Source organism: Heteronotia binoei, chromosome 5 (assembly GCF_032191835.1).
Source record: "Heteronotia binoei isolate CCM8104 ecotype False Entrance Well chromosome 5, APGP_CSIRO_Hbin_v1, whole genome shotgun sequence".
Classification (NCBI taxonomy): domain Eukaryota; kingdom Metazoa; phylum Chordata; class Lepidosauria; order Squamata; family Gekkonidae; genus Heteronotia; species Heteronotia binoei.
Window position 1 is genome coordinate 154,816,074 of NC_083227.1, and position 21,400 is coordinate 154,837,473.

The following is a 21,400-nucleotide window of genomic DNA, read 5'->3' on the forward strand; positions in this document are numbered from 1 at the left end:
TCCCCCCACTTTCTGACAAGCCTAAAGCAGGGGGGGGGGGCTCCAAACCGGCGGATCCCCTGCCTCCACCTGGGGATTGGCAACCCTAGAATCCAGTAAGCAATAGGCAGCCAGTGCAGCGCTTTCAGCACAGGTTGAATGTGTTCCCGTGAAGGAAGCCCCATTAACCACCTGGCTTAAAAGGGTATATGTCTGCTTATTATTGCATTGTTAGAATATCTGATGTGAGACAAAGCCATGGAAAACTCATATTCAACTAACGCCGGAGAGGCAGGACCTCAACACAGAACTTGGGCCTAAGCATTCAAAATGGTCTATTAACAATTGCTTTCACCCACACTCAGATGAGTGGAAGGAGCCTAGGCTGGTAAGCAGTAGCTCTGAGCAGTGGTAAGGCTTGACACAGCTGGAGCTGAAGTGTACAGAGGCTGGGGAAGAAACGGTCATTCCAGGCTTCAGCGCCCTGAGCGTTGTTCTACACCTCTTCCCAGTCTTCTAATGACTAGAACCCAACTATTCTTGGAAGTACGCTAAGTGTTGTTTCTGCTTAGTAATTTGTTACTTGCAATTTTGAGAAGGGAGCTGAGAGTTTCCCTTCATTTTAGCTGCTGCCTACCCTCCTCTCCCCCATCAGATAAAATGTTAACAATAGCCACAGGAGGAAAGAGGTCACGCAGGTGTTTTTGCTCCTTTTCTAGAGTCTAAAATTAGCACACACCACTTGCAATGTCCTATTGAAAACTCTCGCGAGCCTCCGCTATATTGTCGTTCAGCTATGCAGAATATTCAGTCTACGCAAATGTAATCTTCCTACCTCCGCTTATCAAGCCAGCTTGCGGAAGTAACTACGGGTGCAATCAGATTTGGTCCGCCATAGCCACGCCTCCCCCCCCTGAATTAAATGGGCATTATCACACGTGCACATCTGGCTCTCGTGCCCCACTTGTCCCTACTTTGTGCTAGGATGACCCCCAGACAGATTAAATAGCCACCAGGGAAAATTGGGTGGCTTCCCAGGGAAGTGCTTCCACGGCGGGTTTCTGCCCATCTGATTGCCCCAGAACACCATGGAAATTATTTATTTATTTATTACTTTAGATTTCTATCCCACCCAGAGGACTCAGGGCGGCTAACAACATTCAGTTTTACAACTTAACCAATAAAAACTACAGTTTAAAATCATTTAAAACATTGCATTTCACGGTGCTGTATCACTACAATATAATATAGCATAAGTGGTGATCATGGTACTCTACAAAGATGTAAGGTGGCAGCTCTCTCCCGGTTAGATCTCAAAGGCCTGTCGAAACAGTTCGGCCTTACAGGCCCTGAGGAAAGGAGAGAGATCCCGCAAGGCCCTTATGGCCTCCGGGACAGCATTCCTCAATTCTGGCGCTGCTATCGAGAAGGCCCTAGCTCGCGTCAGCTGCCTCCTTTGGTCCAGGGATGGAAAACAGATTTTTTGTCCCTGAACACAGTGCTCTCTTGGGAACGTGTGGGGAAATGCATGAGCAGTGTGATTGTTCCACTCAGTTTCTGGTGTGTCCCTTTTTTTCTCCAACCCCACTACGAAGAGCACTCATCCACTCCTGTACACACAGAACAGGACTTTAAAAAAAAAAAAAAAAGCAAACCCATTTCTTGTGGGTCTATGGTTGTGACATGTTAGCAATGTGGATTGCCAACCATGGGCCCAGGCCACTGATGCTGGCTTAGCCCCCACCATCTGATCAACAGGAAGTGGTGCAAAATCAAGTGACTTTTCCAGATGCATGATGCTCCTGCGGCAACCTGCCAGTTTAGTCACACCCTATGTGACCAAACTGGCAGGTTTGGTGTAGTGGTTAAGTGCGTGGACATTTATCTGGGAGAACCGGGTTTGATTCCCCACTCCTCCACTTGCAGCTGCTGGAATGGATCAGCCATAGCTCTGGCAGAAGTTGTCCTTGAAAGGGCAGCTGCTGTGAGTGTCCTCTCAGCCCCTCCCACCTTGCAGTGTGTTTGTTGTGGGGGAGGAAGAAAAAGGAGATTGTGAGCCGCTCTGAGACTCTGAGTGGAGGGCGGAATATAAATCCAATGTCGTCTTCTTCTGTCTTCTATGTTTATACTGAACACTGAAGGGTTAGACCACATACAGTGCAATCCTAAATAGTTGTACCCTTCTAAGACCAACTCTGTTCAGGATTGCACTGATAATTTACTATTACAGTCTGATAGGAAGCAAACTGATACAAAAATTCATGGGATTGAGAACCCCCAAAACACATTTAAAAGGCCAAATTAGAAGTATTCTTTACACACACACACACACACACAAAAGTGTTTGCTTGCAAGTACAAACACCCCATCTACTTAAAATTATTTCTGTAAAACTCAGCTAGTGCTGAAACTTTTTTAAATTATTATTTCAGGGCTATAACAACTGCTATTCGATGGGCAATCAAATGACCAGAAGGAGACCAAACATCATTTCTATTCTTTTGCTACAATAAAAGAACATGGCTACGACGTCTGATAGCAGCCGGAGATAACTGTGAAGCAACAAAGAGCATCCAAGTAGCAAACAGTGCCACCTTAATTACTCCCTCTGAGTAAGTATTAACAACTGAACAGACTGAAAAAAAATGTTAGCGTCTCACTGCTCATATCGCTCTTCCCTCAGCATCACAAATGGGCCCATTGAAGAAAATTTGCCCCTACTGAGATGCCCATGATGTGCAACAAACAGGAGACACGCCCAAGTCTAGCACTGTGAGTTTGGCATGCTTCCACAAGCACTAGATTCTCTTTGAAACAGGAGACAGCTTTATTCATCAATATTTCAAAAAACCTTAGTCCACTAGATGTAGAGAAAAATAAGGCTTTCCTAACCAATCTTTTAAAAAAGTCAGCTAAAGATCAGGGAGACATTGGTTCAAACCCGACCTCGTCATGTGACAAAGATTCTCACAGGCTAAGTCTTATAAGGCTGAAGAAGAAGAAGAAGAAGAAGAAGAAGAAGAAGAAGAAGAAATTGGATTTATATCCCGCCCTCCACTCCGAAGAGTCTCAGAGCGGCTCACAATCTCCTTTCCCTTCCTCCCCCACAACAGACACCCCGTGAGGTGGGTGGGGCTGGAGAGGGCTCACACAGCAGCTGCCCTTTCAAGGACAACCTCTGCCAGAGCTATGGCTGACCCAAGGCCATGCTAGCAGGTGCAAGTGGAAGAAGAAGATATTGGATTTCTATCCCGCCCTCCATTCTGAAGAGTCTCAGAGCGGCTCACAATCTCCTTTACCTTCCTCCCCCACAACAGACACCCTGTGAGGTAGATGAAGATATTGGATTTATATCCCGCCCTCCACTCCAAAGAGTCTCAGAGCGGCTCACAATCTCCTTTCCCTTCCTCCCCCACAACAGACACCCTGTGAGGTAGATGAAGATATTGGATTTATATCCCGCCCTCCACTCCGAAGAGTCTCAGAGCGGCTCACAATCTCCTTTCCCTTCCTCCCCCACAACAGACACCCTGTGAGGTGGGTGGGGCTGGAGAGGGCTCTCACAGCAGCTGCCCTTTCAAGGACAACCTCTGCCAGAGCTATGGCTGACCCAAGGCCATGCCAGCAGGTGCAAGTGGAGGAGTGGGGAATCAAACCCGGTTCTCCCAGATAAGAGTCCGCACACTTAACCACTACACCAAACTGGCTCTCCAGTTTGGAGAGGCTGCTGTGAGGAGAAAATCAGGGGCACCAAGGAATGCCTTCCTGACCATCCCAGATGAAGAGCTGGATTTTTAAAAACGCAACAGTTAAAAATATTTCCGTCTCCTTTGCTTTTTCATGTCTGCAGTGGAACGTTTGTTTTTTCCTCTGTCGTGCAATGCACAAGTACATGATACGGAGATATGTCTACATTACTGGAAAAATGTAGGAGAGGAAAGAAGGACAGAGGTGAAGCAGAATGTCCACTTTGGACAGTAAGGAAAAGCTCAGAAATATTTGTGCTTACCGTCGCTATTTCCTAGATCTCTCTTAAAAGGCCACAAGAACAACAGGTTGCTTATGTGTAACTGATGATCTTCTTCGTGGTAATCTGCGCATTCACGCCCACCATGGGATATAGTGCAACTTTGCCAATCCTGATCAGTACTTTCAAACCTATATAGAGGATTTTTGTACCCTTCTCAGTGCCCTGCATGGGGGCTCCACCACTCAAGCTCACTGACCACTGAAGCATCTTGGATGAGGCAGTGGGGAAGGGGGACGGGTAATGTGAATGCACAGATGACCACAAAGAAGATCATCAGTTACAGGTAAACAACCTGTTTATCTTCTTTATAGTCTCCGTGCTTCACACCAATGGGAGATTAGCAAGCAAAATAACTCCTACCTGGAGGACGGTGCTGTAGGGACTCAGACACATGCAGCTCGTAGTACAGCATGACCCACTAATACTCTCTGTGAGCAACAGACATCCAGGGCATATTGCTTCACAAAGATGTGAGTAGTAGCCCAAGTTGCTGCCTTGCAGATGTCCTGAAGTGCAACACCCCGAAGGAAAGTGGTGGAAGACACCACCGCTCTTGTGGACTGGGCGAGTACAGGCCCTGGCAGAGAGGTCTTGGCCGGCAGGTAGCATAACTTGATAGTTTCCACTCTCCACTGTGACAGTCTCTGGGCAGAGATTGGCTGTCCCAGAATAGGGGTGGCACAAGACACAAACAGGGAAGGCATCTTGCAATGGCCCTGGTTTCTGTGGAGGATAACACTCGTCACACATCTGGAGCATGAAGTCTCCATTCAGCCTCATCCCTGGAGTTAGGGGGAAAAGAGGGCAAAACTGCATTTCCAAATATCTCAAGACAGTGTCCCCTTGCTTGTTTTAGATAGTAAAGGGTTGTCATACAGGTGTTGACAAATCCAGGGGTAAAGGAACCACCTGGTTGTGAATCAGGTGTTAGAATGACTGGAGAGTATATTTGATCACCAGCATTTCCAAGAAGTTTGTGGTGGCAGAGCAGGTGCAGTTCCCAGGGAGCCCGCACACAAAGACTGTTGAGGTGCGCTCCCCAACCCCATAGGGAGGCATCAGATGCGATTGTCAGGGGTGGGTGGGAAGTGGAATGGTGCTCCCACCAGGAGATTGTCCATTTTCTCCCACTAGGTGAGTAAATTCAGAACCTCCGTAGGGATTGTAGGTGGCAGAGAGGGCTGAACACCTTCACAAGCCTGAGTTACAGAATCCTCACGTGGAGTTTGGCAAACACTATGACAGGCTGAAGCCATGGGTCCCAACAGTTGTAGGATTCTGAGTGCAGCCATATCCATTTGCAAAAGAATGAGACAAATTAGTGAGATGATTTATTTGGCTCTGGTAGGGGGGAGGAATGTCCTTCAGGTCTGGGAATCCAACACCACTCCTACGAATTGGACTCGGGTTGTCAGTTGGAGGTTCAATTTCTTTGATTTCTTATGGTTCACCTGCAGCCCCAGATCCTGAAGGAGGATTAGGTTTGTGTTGATGGGGTCCAGCAAGACCTGTCTGGAATCTGTCACAAACAACCAGTCATCAATGTATGGGAATGTATCCCCTGAAAATGTAGGTGGGCAGCTATCACCACCACAGTTTTTGTTAAAACTCAGAGGGCTGTGGAGATTCTGATAGGGAAGGCTTTGTATTGGAACTGTAAGTCCCCTATTGCAAACCTGAGGTATTCATGGTAGTAGGGTTGATAGTTGGGTGAAAGTATGCATCCTTTAGATCCAATGTGGCCATCCAGGAGCCTCGCCATAGAAGAGGAAGAATGTTGTTCAGGTTAGTCATCCAATATTTTTGTATATGATTAATTCAATCAGAACCCCCAGTTCCATGATTGGGCGAATGCCCCCATCATTTCTGGTTACGGCAAAGTATCAGGAATAAAATCCACAGTGGTGGTGGGATGGGGGGATCCATTCGATGGCCTGTTTTGTGATCAAGTTCTTTGCTTCTTCCAGGAGCACAGTGGAAGGTAGCATGACCACAAAGACAGGTGTTAGAGGAGTCTGAATGAACTCGACCTTGTGCCCCTCCTCTATGATGGAAAGAACTAATTTGTTGGATGTAATCTGGTTCCATGTTGACAGGTAAAGGCAGAGACAGGTGGGCTCAAGAAGGTAAGGAACGACCTGAGGGGGTAGGTGAATGGGGGAGTAAAGACCCTGTATTGAGACCCTTCCTGGTCTCTGTCTTGCCCCTTTCTGAAGTGGAAGGTGAAAATTTTGGCTTAGATCTGTATGAAGAGTGAAGCTGGCTCTGATGCATCCTTGGTTGCTGTGTTTGTTCTGGAGACTGTTTGATGTAGAATCTGCAAGACAAGGGTTTGTTCCAGGGCTTGGAGTTAGTTGACCAAGACGATGTGGAGACTCCCAGGTTGTGGGAAGTCTTTATGCTTTTGTCAAGATTATGGAGGACTGTGTCTGTAGCGGAGCTGAACTATCCCTCACCCTCAAAGAGGAGGTCTTCAACAAAAGACCGGGTGTCTGGCTGCAAGGCTGTGGGAAACAACCAGGATTATCTGTGTAGGGTGAGAGCTGATGTGAGGGTTTTGGCAAAGACATCAAGGGGGTGTTTTGCAGCATAACTGATGCTTAGACAAGAGCATCCCCTCTTCTTGAATATGCCTAGCATCCTGTTTTTTGTCCTCAGGGAGGGAGGCAATAATGTCCAAGAATTGTTCCCACAGGGCATATGGATAATGGGCCATATGGGCTGCATAGTTATATGTCTTTATGCCCAGGGCACCAGAAGAGTAGAATTTGTGACCCAGGGCATCTAGTTTCTTGCCCTCTTTTTCAGGCAGGGCAGAATGGGTGCATCTCTCTTTGAAGGAGGAGATGACTACCACTGAGTTTGGCTTCGGGCGAGTGAAAAGAAATTCAGAGCCTCCCTCTTGAATTTTGTACGTATGATGTATATATTGAGAGGATATTAGCGTCGAGGCCAGTTTAGGCCAGGAAGCCTTTGCAACCTGTACGAGCATTATCATCAGGAGCACTACCAATGTCAAGGTGTCGCATTGTACGATGTCAAAAATGGTGTTGGTAATGACTGGTTGTGGCTGCACCATGGGGAGTGCAAGGGTGTGCGCCATAAATTTTACAAAGTTCCCATAAGAGTGCAGATCCTCCAAGGGTGAGATCAGGAGATTGTCAGTCACTTTCAGTATCGGAGAAGGGTCAGCATGGTTGGAGCTGTCGTCTTCTGAATACGATCAGGTTGGGAGGAAGATTCAGAGTATGACAGATCAGGCAGCAGTTCAGATGGTGTTGGTTCCTCCGACGTATCCTTTGGAGGTGGATGGTCCGCAGGTGATTGATGTCGACACACTGGTTTGGAAGGTAGGAGCCAGTGGGTCATCTGGTAGCGGCTGATGGTCCCAATGGGAGTAAGATGAATATATAGATTGCATATCCCAATCAGCATGGGGAAGCCATGGAAATACAGAAGGCATTGGATATGCTCTGAACTGATATTGCTATTGGCTCTGATTCCATGGAGACAGGAGGAGGAGGGAATGATTCCCCAGAGCTCCCTGTGCCAGCAGGTTAGTCTTTAGTGGAGAGGGAAGTATACTTAGTCCCAAACCCCGATCTGGTATGTAGTGGGAGGAGGTCAGTCAGGTTGGCTCCCCTCCACTCCAGAGGATGTGTAGTGCGATGTCCAGTCAATCTCTCTGTCAGAATCAGAGAGCCAGATTGGTTGTGAGGACATGTGTCTGCCGCACAGTTGTTTGGCATAGTAGGTGAAGCCAGCAGCCAGAGAAGGAGTATCAAAGGTGGCTCCAGGTTGAGGCGTGACTAGGGAAACTTGTGTCAAGGACTCTTAGGTTTTGTTGAGTCCTTCTTATGTTTCTGCTCCTTGTCCCCTTGTGCTCCTTGCCCTCCCTGCATTTCTTAGCAGGAGGAACAGCATCAGAGTCAGAGGCCGGGATCAGGCATTTCTGCACCGATCGGTCAGCATGGGATAAGGGCACAGCTGACATATTGGAGGTTGCTGTTGAGATTGGTGTCGATGCCGAGGTGCGTCCCAAGTCAGTTGGTGGCTCGGCCACGTTCGGCACTGAAAGTGCCAATTCAAGGAGTGCAGCTCAGAGTCTTGCAGTCAGGTTTTTACAAGTTTGTTTCAAGAACTTCAAGCAGTGATCACAGAGGATGGTGCAGTGGGCTTCCCCAAGGCAAAGGGGACAAAGGGAGTATCCATCCGGTGGAGGAATCTCACTGCCACACTAAGCACCTTTAAAAAAAAAAAAACTCAATGCTTTCCTATAAGCCAGGGGTGCGGAAAAATGTCAGAAACAGGAGAGTTCTCTGGGGAAGGGGAGGAGTGGAGCCTGACCCCTCTGGAGAGGGTGCTCAGTAAAGAGCCACAACCCTCTTATGTTTCCTATCTCATCTAGACATGAAGACAGAAATAGTCCAAAGACAGGAAGAAGAGACAAAAGAACAACAAGAAAATGAAGTACCGACCAGGTCGAAGAGGAAGATCCTATCTGTGTGGAGAAAGGATCCTTGAGCATGCGCAGTGGAGCCCCCATACGTGGCACAGGGAAGGGTATGAAAATCCTCTCTATAGGCTGGGAATTACAGATCAGGATCAGCGCAGACACATGGGTGTGAAGCACAGAGACCACGAAGAAGATAAATCACTAACTAGAGCCTTCATATTCATATTGTAGCATCTCGAAACTATAAATTCTACAGTCTTTTTTACTGCAAATAAAACAGAAGTGAGAAGGCTCTTTATATACATGTTTCCTTATTGTACTTAAATTCCCTCAGTTGCATACAACTGTTTTATATTACATGATACCAGCTTTCCACAAAATGCATTTGATTTGATCTGAGTACACATATTACATACGGAAAGAATTACTATTGATATCTTAAAATCTTGAACTGAGCAGGGTCCTTGAACTGAAAGATGCTGGCTCTGGTAGAACTTTGCCACTATATAAGCTGAAAACACCATGACAGATGCCTTTCAGGTAATTTCCTTAACTTTCAGGTAATTTCCCTAACAAAAGAAATATATAAAATGCCTTTGTTAGTTATTTAGCAAAAGTAAAAAGCATCTGATAGCTCAAGAAAAAAACACCTTTCCAAACCCCAGGCTCATTTCAGTTTGCATGTCTTCTGTATTTGCGGCTAGAACTTTATATAACCATAACGAAGAATATTAAAACAGTTTAAAGACCAGGATTATTTTAAATGTTTCAGTGATCTTTTTGTATTTGAACTAACTTATTGGCGCGATGTGCTGTCACCGGACAGAATGCAGAAAAGCCACTTAGATATTGACACGATGGAATGTAAGAAATTCCTTTTCAGATTAAAAAAATCAACTAAAACGAAACGACCACCTACCTGTTCTTCAAAGTTCATGTTTTCCAGAAATTTCTGGTTCATGGTCTCAGAAAATTTGTTGATGGCTCTCAAGAACACCCTAGAAACAAATAATATTCAAAATTAAGCCATGCAATATACTAAAAATAATAAAGGCAAAATTGGGCATAAAGTAAGCTATGAATGATTAGTTACATTCACAGAATAAAATTGCTGACAATGGAATACAATTAATAGTACAGTATGAACAAGCTCAATAATTCATTTAATCAAAGATTTCAGGTTTTCACGGCTGGTAACATCACTAGGGTTTGTAGAATCTTTCGGGCTCAAGTGCCGTGTTCTACTGGAGAAAGTTTTTCTTCCAGACATTTCGTTCTCGGCCACGGAGAACATCCTCAGTGGCGTTGCAGCCGGAGCAGGCGCTCTGACCTTGGCTGCTGTGCATTGAGTGAGGCCAGGGCTGCTGGAGAGCTGCTATTTCTAGGCTGGAGGGGGTGTGGTGAAAGGGCAATAGGTTTGTGGATGTGCCCATTGTTTGGTGGGGCTTCCTGGAAGGGTAGTGATAAGGAAACTGGCTGTTGAATGTGACCATTGTTCTGTGTTAATTGCTGGGAGGGTTGGAAGGGGTGTGAAGAAAAGGAAGATGGTTGTTGACTGTGCTGATTGTTCTGTGGAATGTACTGCCCTTTCACCTATTGCCCTTTCACCACACCCCCTCCAGCCTAGAAATAGCAGCTCTCCAGCAGCCCTGGCCTCACTCAATGCACAGCAGCCAAGAAGGTCAGAGCGCCTGCTCCGGCTGCAACACCACTGAGGATGTTCTCCGCAGCCGAGAACGAAACGTCTGGAAGAAAAACTTTCTCCAGTAGAACACGGCACTTGAGCCCGAAAGATTCTACAAACCCTAATTCATTTAATATCTGGTAGTCAATATGTTCTAATTAGTACCCAAAACAGAAAACAAGGCTGCATATTCTAGTTTGTTCTTGTGAACACCATGACACAATAAATCTTCCACACAGAAGTTACTTCCCAAGGGGCTGCTATGCACTTAGTTTTTAAAGACGAAGATTTTCTCAACTGATCAGCCATGCAGAAATATTAACTTCTTTAATTATTTAGATGAAGTCTTTAGCTCATTAGACCAGCCGCCTGCATAATGCCTACTAACATGAAATACATGCAGCTATTAATTTATTCTATTTATTAACCAATTCTTTCTTTCTAGTAGTACATACAAGATTTAAATCAACACAACCATCTTTTTTTGGAAACCCACCCCCCCCAAAAAAAGTCCATACATGAGGTCTCTGTAATTATACACAAGACAGATAACAGACGCCTGAATTGGAACGATTGCTGCTACTCTGCTGTTCGTGAAAGCCCTGCCAATTTATTAAGACAACCTATTTCCATATCCGTCTTATTAACAGAATATATATGGCTGTTAAGCCCCTAGAAATACTTGCACATACTTTCTGAATTTTACCCCCACCACCACCAACTTGTTTCTGGATCTTGGGGAAACTGTGGGAGCTCTGTCAATGTATTGTGTAAAGCTGAAATCAGAAAACCTGAGAGAGGGTTGCTGCATGGCCAAATTTTCTCTTTGGATCCGGGCATAAAACCTTTAAAGCAAGGGAAATAAACATTTACAGGCACTAGTCATTGTGTTATTTTCGCTCCGGTGGCTCTTGTAAAATGTGTACATAGTCATTCTGCGATAAGCCTCTAGCACACTATTAGCACAACACGACACATTTGCTTCACAGTACAAGTAGGTTTTAATATGACAGAACTGATCACTTGGACACATGATATTGTATTATGGGACTGTCTTGCTCTAAGAGGGCTGCTCTGCTGTGTTATCAAACTGTATGTCATTTATGTAATTGAATGAACACGGATTGGTAACGGGTGCCCTGATTACTGTTTACCAGTGGGACAGTGGGTGGGAATAGCTGAACAAGAGCTAGCAAAACATTTATTGCAAGGGTGGAGACAATCAGATGCCACCAAACCACTGGCTGAATGTTGCACGAAGAGAGTGAGCCTTGTTCCATTTGAAGTTTAAGTAGATCCAGTATAAACAAAAATTATGGTACTCACAGGGTAAGACTCTCCCAAAAAGAAAGAAGGCAGCTCCTGGCTGTGTATGCCTCCACCATTATTTGTTTCCCAACTACCTTTGATTAAGCCCTTCTAAGCAAGGCTTAAAATATAACAAAAAAAGCTGGGTTCCCCCCCCCCCCCAGCTCTTTATGGCGCCTCATTTAGAGTGCTCTCTACCCCATGAAGTCTGCATGGCAACCTCTTTGCTGGTCTGTAGGGAAGATTATATGAACTGATTGGGGTTGCCAAGTCCGATTCAAGAAATATCTGGGGACTTTGGGGTTGGAGCCAGGAGACTTTGGGGGGTGAAGCCAGGAGACTTTGGGGGTGGAGCCAAGATCAAGGCTGTGACAAGCATCATTGAACTCCAAAGGGAGTTCTGGCCCTCACATTTAAAGGGACGGCATAACTTTTCAATTCCTTCCTTCCATAGGAAATAATGAAGGATAGGGGCACCTTCTTTTGAGGCTCATAGAATTGGACCCCCTGGCCCAATCTTTTTGAAACTTGGGAGTATTTTGGGGAGAGGCACTAGATGCTATACTGAAAATTTGGTGCCTCTACCCTAAAACACAGCCCCCCCCCAGAGCCCCAGATACCCGCGGATCAATTCTCCATGATTTTCTATGGGAATAAATCTCCATAGGGAATAACAGAATTCCCAGCAGACATTTCCCTCCCCTCCCCCCGCTTTCTGACGACCCTGAAGCAGGGGGAGGGCCTCCAAACTGGGGGATCTCCTGCCCCCACCTGGGAATTGGCAACTCTAGAACTGATTCATGCATTACAAAGTAAATAATTTGGGTCTGGGGTCTCCATCCTGTGTTCTATGCAAAATTACACGTCAGTTGTAGGTTCTCCTTAATTCCTATGCATGGGATGCCTGAGTTGAATTTCTAATGCAGCGGGTGTAAAGGAGCTTCCGCAGTTACTCGCTGTACTATTTCAAGACCAGAAATAATCAAAGGGGACTGACTACATCATGGTCTGTTTTGGAAACCCAGAAGTGCACACACGGGTTTACCCAAACTGCAAAATGCCAGGACTGCTTCAGACCAGGAAAACCGCTAGGAGGGAGGGAGGCTGATACCCTTTCAGTGACATATGTTACAGTCACAATTAGGATTGTGATTGTGAATTAGAGGCTTTCTTTTCTTGCAGGACTTTGGGAGATAATACTGCTATTTGACAATATAGCTTAGGCCTCTGTTTGTATTTTCGTTTTATTATGCCGAATTACTGATGGGTTTTCGCTGTCGCTTTCGCTATCTCTGTGGAACAGTTTATGCTTTACTGCCGAGAACTAACTAGTTATCCTCTGCGGTGGAAAGGTGGCTTTGTTTTCATTGTTCTTCTCAAAAAAAATAGCACCGTTCGGTATAGCAGGTATTTTGCTGCATTCTTAAGCCAAGAAAAAAATTACTAGAACAAGTTGGACACAGTGGCTAAAATTATATTAGAATGACATAATGAGAGAATTGTTGATAGGAACTAAGTACATTATTCTACAATTTTTAAAGTATTTGGCCAGCTAACAGGATGTTTCCCTTATGTGTGCGCAGATACCATGCCTAGCCAACCATAAACATGTTGTTTGCTGGGGGGAGGGGCACTAATTTTGAAACAGAGAATACACTAATACATCCAGCAGTGTTTTCCGTGTTCACAGCAGCACTTCTTTCTAAATTGCCCCAGCTGTATAATCACATCAATATCTTACATGCGATCCTGTTTCCAGTAAGGTTTACCCATGTGATCAGGAAAGGGAAATAAGATTTAAATATTAAGAGCAATAACAAGATGTATGAAGAATGTTCATGTTCACTGTGTTAATTTATAAAGAAAATAGTGAGGGCTTAACAATCCTGGAAACTACCCATGTTGATCTGTAAATCCTGTAGCTAAGGGATGGGTGAACTCTCCATAACAGAAGGCCATTTAGCATGGAGAGCTACAGCAAGACGGGAAAACTACTCAAAACCACTCCCCTTAATTGTACGAACTATTCTTCAACTCACAGAACTAGTTCTAACACGCAAGCATGGAGAGGGGGGATATTGTGTGATTTCCCCTTCCTACAACATTCCCCTATGCTTCTTAGTCTTTAAACATTCAGCAACTCCAGCATGACAGAGAGAGGAAAGTGAAGGTGGAAACGTTTCATGGCAGTTTTTGGTATAGGCTTGCCAATCTCCAGGTCCCAGCGGGGGTTCTCTCACTTTCCCAACCTCCTTCCTGCTCCCAGTCAGCTGGCCGGTGAGGGGAAGCCCCGCCCCCACAGCCACCATGTGCCTTTCCACCTTCGGAGACTTGAAAAGGCTTCCTCTTGGAATGGTGTGTCTGTCTCTTTAAGGCTGAATAGGGGTGGGGGGAGCAGGGGGAGAATAACATGGCTGTGAAAACAGCCCAGACCCTCCCAAACCCTCCGTTTTCAGAGGCTGTTTGCATAGGAGAGGTAAACTTGAGCCTTTGGTTGTTTTGTGTTACTTTGAAGAAGTTGGAAGTTCAGCAACTCGTGAGTAGAGATGCCTGTCCCCCGCTTCAGAGTCACCAGAAATGGGGGGGGGGGCGGGAAGGAAGTGTCTGCTGGGCACTTCATTATTCCCTATGGCGATTGATTCTCATAGGGTATAATGGAGAATTGATCTGGGAGGTATCTGGGGCTCTGGAGGGGTTGTTTTTTGAGTTAGAGGTACCAAATTTTCTGCATAGCATCTGATGACTCTCCTCAAAATGCTCTCTGAGTTTCAAAAAGACTGGACCAGAGGGTCCAGTTCTATGAGCCCTGAAAGAAGGTGCCCCTATCCTTCATCATTTCTAATGTAGGGAAGGCATTTAAAAGGTGTGCAGTTTCTTTAAATGTGATGGCCAGAACGCCCATTTGGAGTCCAATTGTGCTTGTCACAACTTTGCTTATAGCTCCACCCCCAAAGTCCCCAGATATTTTTTGAATTGGACATGGCAACCCTATTTTGGTACTTCACAGTGCTTATATTTCTTTCAATTAAAATCCAGCTTTATTGGAATGAAATGGTTACAAACTGCAAACCAAGTGGGAACTGGAGATGAAAATCTTTTGTCCATTGATCAAGGAATCAGCCTGCATGATGGGGAGGTTTTTAGTGGACATCATTTCTATTCTGGGTCCCAATTCAAAGGTGACACGATTACATGATCAATAATGAAATAATTACCAGAATTGTTAAAACATGAGACGTGGAAGAACGACGGACATAATTTAACAATAGTGTGACAGCCCGCCAATTCACAAAGAGAACAGGCTGCGATATGGAATTGGACACGATATGACAGCCTATTACAAATGTGAAATTTGTCAGAGGCACAGATGTCTAATGTATGAACTTTGGCAAGACTTGTCATGTAGACATCAGAGCGATGAAGTGATTTAATTTGAATGGACTGTTTTTCCTGGTAGAGTGAAAAATGCTTCCTTACAAAACTCCTAATATCATATCATCTGCTGCAGAATGTCTGCCGTTCTAGAATAGGCTCTCACGTCAACATTTCTGTTGAAAGAGTTGGCTGTTGTTTCATACTGCTCCATACCAATTGCACACTGAAACCGTTTTATCTCGCCTGTTCAAGAATTTGTTTCCTCCTGCCTCAGCTCCAAATGTTTTAAAACTGATGTTGATCTAATTTTATCGTTTCCCTGCTATGAGCCATTGATTGCATTTCAGTTTAGTGCACTGCTCAGGTGTTTAGCATTTTTAAATTTGCCTGCTGGAAAACTTAGCTATACAGATGTAAATTTAGGCTGCAGTCCAAAGGAACACACAAGGACCTGAATTCTCCTGAATTCCTCTCTCCAGGTACCACTTTGAAACTCTCCAAACTCATATTTAGTCTACTCCAACTTTTTCTTTTTCTTTTTAAAGCAGCTTGAGAATTTGTGAAAGAGTGTTTTGAAGGGGAAATTCAAAAAAAAGGAAAGAAAATAGGACTAGCCTTATCTCTTGCATGTTAGATTGCTGTGCGAGGAGGATTCTGCCATGGGGATACTTCAAAACCAGTGAGAAGATGAAACAAAGTGCTCTTCTGAATAATTGAACTGATGTTCAGAATATGTTGAAAGTTTTCAACTACACCATGACAACTAGAAATTTGAGATTAGCCACTTGCTAAAACTTTGACAGAAAGTTCAGCAGCTGAAACAGAAGAAATCATCCAGCACGTCAACTGCAAAAAAAATGTGCTGGGATAAGAAAGCAGAGGAAAGGGACTACTCTAATTGTTGTAATTCCTATACCTAGGCTGATTCAGTAATTAATATGGTGACATGGATGTCACACTACAACTATCACATAAGCGATATCCATGTGTGTCACTCACATCATGTTATCAGTTCCTCTGCTATAGCCTCACCTCTGCTCAGCACCAGCCCAAGGTCACATGGCTCCCTAGGCAGACTGGGTGGCCTGCCGCCCCCCTCCACAGCACCCACACGCCTCCCCCCATGATTCATCTTCCCTCCCTTCCCCACCCCAGGTCAATTTCAATGTCCGGAAGGGCAATCAAGCGCCGCTCCAGGCTGTGTAAAGGCTGCCCCCCGCCAATCAGCTAATTGGCGGGTAAAACCATGCTGCTCGCTCACTCAGCACCCAGTGGCAGCTTGAAGGGCACTGTGGCTGCTCCCTCCACCGCACTTCCTTCCCACCCACCTTTACACAGCCCGGAGCGGCGCTCGATCATCCTTCCGGAAATTGAAACTGACCTGGGGTGGGGAAGCAAGGGAGGAGGAGGCACGGGGGGGGGGGGGGGAACTAGGCATTTGCCTAGGGGGGAGGTCAAATTTGGTGCCCCCAACCTGCTGGCGCTCTAGGTAATGGCGTTTGCCTAGTGGGCGAGCCAGCCCTTCCTCTACTGGTGTGGGAATGTAAAATGTGACCCACTTAGACAAACAATTGATTACTCAATCCTCATGTCCTCATCACCAATGGATTCAATCTGAGTTTCCCCAATTGAACAAATGCTGGCTCCCAAGGATATGTTCAGGTTTGGAAACCAGCACAAAAAGACATGGTTAAGCTCCCTCTCTACATGCATTTCAATCCCAAGCCAATTTGGGCCCCCATTAGGGATGCCAACCTCCAGATGGGACTTGGTGATGCCCCTAGCATACAATTTAATGAATTACAGCTCATCTCCAGACTACACAGATTAGTTACCCTGAAGAAAATGGCTGCTTTGGAGGGAGGGCTCTATGGTATTGTATCCCAGTTACATCCCTGTCTTCCTCAGGCGCCATTCCCAAATCTCCATGAGCTTCTCAACCTGGATCTGGCAACCCTACTCCCGGATCCCCACTGGTCACCAGGGGGACCTGGCAATCCTAGATCCCAGCCAATGTCTTATCGATAAAACTGCAGCGGACAGGGGAACCGTGTAACTTATTGTTAGGGTATAGTTTCTAGATACATGTATCATAGGTACAACATTGTGCCCTGACCACTTGGAAACTTGATTTTTTTAAGAAGTTAACCACATTTCTTTCTTCAGTAAATGTATCCCCTGAATATCTTTTATTTAAAAAAATATATATAGATGATAAAAATAAAGTCTAAAAACTGATTTTTAATTCTATGCCATGGCAAACTAACAAAAATACACTATTTTATTGATATATAATGAATTGACAAAACTAAATACATAAAAATTACACTTTCTTGGGAGTCACAAACCTCGTTTCATAATCTTTTGGATCCTGGCCCAGATTTCCAGTATGTCACAATCAAAGAACTCCTCACAATATTCTAGAAATTTCAATACTGCTTTTTTGAAGAGAGAATGTTAAGTGATTATATATACCTAAAGAGCAGATGACAAATGCTTTCTGTGAATTGTACCATTTGTCCTCAATTTTTCCCTGAAATATGAAAGCGTATTACATATTTGTTTTCCTTAAGGCAAAGCATCCACTGTGATAAGAGCAGAAAGGATTACAAGCCAATACAAATATGTCTCACTTTCATCTTCCCTGAGCTTTTTTTTCAGATACGGGAAATGCCAGGAGGATTCTGCCTTTACTCTCAACTCTGCTATTGGAAAATATTGAAAGAGAAAAAGAAGGTGCTGAGCTTGCAATGTTAACTTTAATTTTTCACCTTGAGGCACGGAGATGGAGAGACTGGCCACATCAGAGTGTATTGTGCATAGGGAGGCAATAAGATTACAACCTTAAAAGCAGCTACTGCAATAGCACGAAAGAGGTTCACAGTGAATCAGCAGATTCTCCCTCCAATGCAGAAGAATAACATATTTAACTATTGTCCCCCTTTCACTGCATTTTTAAAAAATGAAGACCATAAGTAGGAATAAAACTAGCATACAATTTAATTTTAAAAGAAACTCTACGGACATTCTAACATTTAAAACTCAATGGACAGTCATTTAAAACTCTGCGGACAGTCTAGGGTTGCCAATCCCCAGGTGGGGGCAGGGGATCCCCCGGTTTGGAGGCCCTCCCCCCGCTTCAGGGTCGTCAGAAAGCAGGGGGAGGGGCGGGAAATGTCTGCTGGGAACTCTGTTATTCCCTATGGAGATTTATTCCCATAGAAAATCATGAATTGATCCGCGGGTATCTGGGGCTCTGGGGGGCCCTGTTTTTTGGGGTAGAGGCACCAAATTCTCCATATAGCATCTAGTGCCTCTCACCAAAATACCCCCCAAGTTTCAAAACGATTGGACCAGGGGGTCCAATTCTATGAGCCCCAAAAGAAGGTGCCCCTATCCTTCATTATTTCCTATGGAAGGAAGGAATTGCAAAGGTGTGCTGCCCCTTTAAATGTGATGGCCAGAACTCCCTTTGGAGTTCAATGATGCTTGTTACAGCCTTGATCTTGGCTCCACCCCTAATGTCTCTTGGCTCCACCCCCAAAGTCCCCAGATATTTCTTGAATTGGACTTGGCAACCCTAGGACAGTTTAACTCATTGCACTTTTAAGTATCATGGGTGCAGAATTTAAACAATAATGTGTGCAGATCAAGATCATATGACATCAATGAAAAAATAAACTTTCGCGACGAATCATATAATGCTTGGTTTCTGAAGGCTGGTTTACTCTTTATGTTTTTGGCATTTGGAGACAAAAGGCTGGGATCCAAACACTGACAGAGCTTGCTGCTTCTTTGTGTTTTAACAATTTATTGATATCATATGGTTATACAACTTAGTTATTTCTTAATTATCTCAATATTAGTCCGTATGACATTTCAATCCCCCCTCCCTCCAATGTTGTATTTTAACAATTCATTAATAACCTACGGTTACGATGTTTAGTTATATCTTTTCTATCCCTAACCCATATGATATTTTCACTCCCCCCTCCCTCCGTTATTAGACTTACCCCGAAGTTATATATTTAAATCCAAATATAAAGGTATCCCAAACCCATCAAAACACACTGTCTTTTTCTTCTCATTCATATTAAAAGATTGTCCAATGTCTTTTTACGTTCCATTCTAACTCTATATATTTTTTAAATTTCTTCCACTCCTTTTTAAACACTTCCAGATCATAGTCTCTCAAAGTTCTTGTTAATTTATCCATCTCGCTCCACGATAAAACTTTCACAATCCAGTCCCATTTCTCTGGTATTTTTTCTTGTTTCCACAGCTGCGCATACAATGTCCTAGCAGCTGAGAGCAGATACCAAATTAAAGTTCTTTCGGAAATTTTTCTATTTGTAATCCTAGCAGAAAAGTCTCTGCCACTTTCTTGAAGTCATAACCCAAAATTTTAGAAATTTCTTGTTGTATCATCCGCCAAAAGTTTTTTGCTTTTTCACAGGTCCACCACATATGAAAAAAAGAACCTTCATGGTGCTTACATTTCCAACATCTGTCTGAGCTTGTTGCTTCTTATTTCATATCCCAGCTGCTTCTCGGAGCTGATAGAGCTTCAAAAACAATGTGAGATGCAGTTCAAGGGCCAAAGCCAGAAGGGTGAATTGGTAGAAATCACTCCCCACTTTTTGCACGAGAAGTGCCTTCCCATTCACTTAGAGCAAGTTTGAATTCAGCTCATTCTTTGAGTAGAATGTAGTCTGTTTATTGTCGAATAATTCACTTCAAAAGAACTATTACTTTGACTGCAATAAAAGGTCCAATTTATCCAGGGGATACATGTAATCTCCATGCACAATATCATATAATTCTACAGGAAAAAACACAAAGCTACTTTTTAATGGACAGCATGACTAAGTTCATGATTGAAGACTACGCGGGACCGGGCCTTCTCCATTGCAGCTCCACTACGGTGGAATCAACTCCCGGAGGAGGTGCGGGCCTTGAGATGCTTAGACCAATTCCGCAGGGCCTGCAAGACCTACCTCTTCAAAATAGCCTTCAGAAGAAGATAGAAGATATTGGATTTATATCCCGCCCTCCACTCCGAAGAGTCTCAGAGCAGCTCACAATCTCCTTTACCTTCCTCCCCCACAACAGACACCCTGTGAGGTGGGCGGGGCTGAGAGGACTCTCACAGCAGCTGCCCTTTCAAGGACAACCTCTGCCAGAGCTATGGCTGACCCAAGGCCATTCCAGCAGGTGCAAGTGGAGGAGTGGGGAATCAAACCCGGTTCTCCCAGATAAGAATCCACACACTTAACCACTTAACCACCACACACTTAACCACTTAACCACCACACACTTAACCACTTAACACACTTAACCACTACACCAAACTGGCTTCACTTAATACCGAGCCAAGAAAGTTTCGCTGGATATGTTTTTAATCACTGAATTTTATAGAAGACCTAAGTTATAGCACCAGAATGTTAATTTTAATACAAGTTGTTTTAAGGATTTAATGATGATTTTATATAATTGTAATTGTAATTATCATGTATGGTTTTATTGTACATTGTAGTTATGTGTTTTGAGCTGCCCTGAGCCTGCCCCGGCGGGGAGGGCGGGATATAAATAAAAAGTATTATTATTATTAAGTTCTACCAATGATCTGCCTCACTGATATAGCTGGCACTAAAAAAAAAAAAACAACTTTCTATTTGAGTTTGCTCAATAGGATTAAACAGATAAACGCAGAAGCAGACCTGTAGGAGCTGACAGAGTTAGAGAAAGAGTCTACTTATTATTTAAAACATTTATATGAGCCTTTTCATCCAATTCAGGATCCCCAAGGTGGAGAACATGAAAACATTTCAGACATTAAAAAAAATTTAAACCAAAAATATTTAATATTTAATAAATTATCAAGTTTAAATATTAAATATTTTAAACAAATAAAACATACAGTAAACAATCCAAAAATAACAGACTAGGAGGAGAGCTGGTAAGAGTTACTGAGGGAATGTCAAACCAACCAATCAAACAAAAAAGTCTTCACTCAATGGCAGAAGCAACAGTAGAGGCAGACAATTGAATCTGCCCTGGGAGAGAGTTTCAAAGGTTGTTTCCATGACCAAGAGGGCCCTTTTTCAGACGGCCATTTTTCTAGCCTTGGAAGCACCTGAAGCAGGGCCTCTAAAGATTATAGGAGTGGTCAAGGAGGTCCACAAGGAGTGAGTGGTCTTTCATGTATGCTGCTCCCAAGCCAGACAAGGTTTTAGAGGTCTATGCCAATAGCCTGAATGGGGTTCAGAAGTAAATTGCATCTATCCTTGAAGACCAATATGAGCTTTCATCAAATACTATCTATCTAGACCTGCGGTGGCCAAACTATGGCTCAGGAGCTACATGCAGCTCTTTCACACATATTGTGCAACTCCCAGAGGTCAAGGAGGAACCTAATACAGGCTTACTCTTGAGTAAACATGCTTAGCATTGGAACCTCAGCCAACCTCTGAGTGCTGAGTGCCAACAAAGTAATTATCAATTGCATACTTGGGAAAAACATGAAGGTATTTCTGCCTAGTTGTACTGTCCCTGGATGTTTATACAT

General features: G+C 44.2%; 1 protein-coding gene across 1 annotated transcript in view; it reads right to left on the reverse strand.

The window, feature by feature from the left end:
- Window positions 1-21,400, reverse strand: part of DOCK2 (dedicator of cytokinesis 2) — a 536,841-nt gene that overhangs the window by 130,163 nt on the left and 385,278 nt on the right. The window contains exon 30 of the mRNA XM_060240619.1: window positions 9,385-9,463. Coding sequence (XP_060096602.1) covers window positions 9,385-9,463 — 79 coding nt within the window. The remainder of the gene's footprint in view (window positions 1-9,384; window positions 9,464-21,400) is intronic.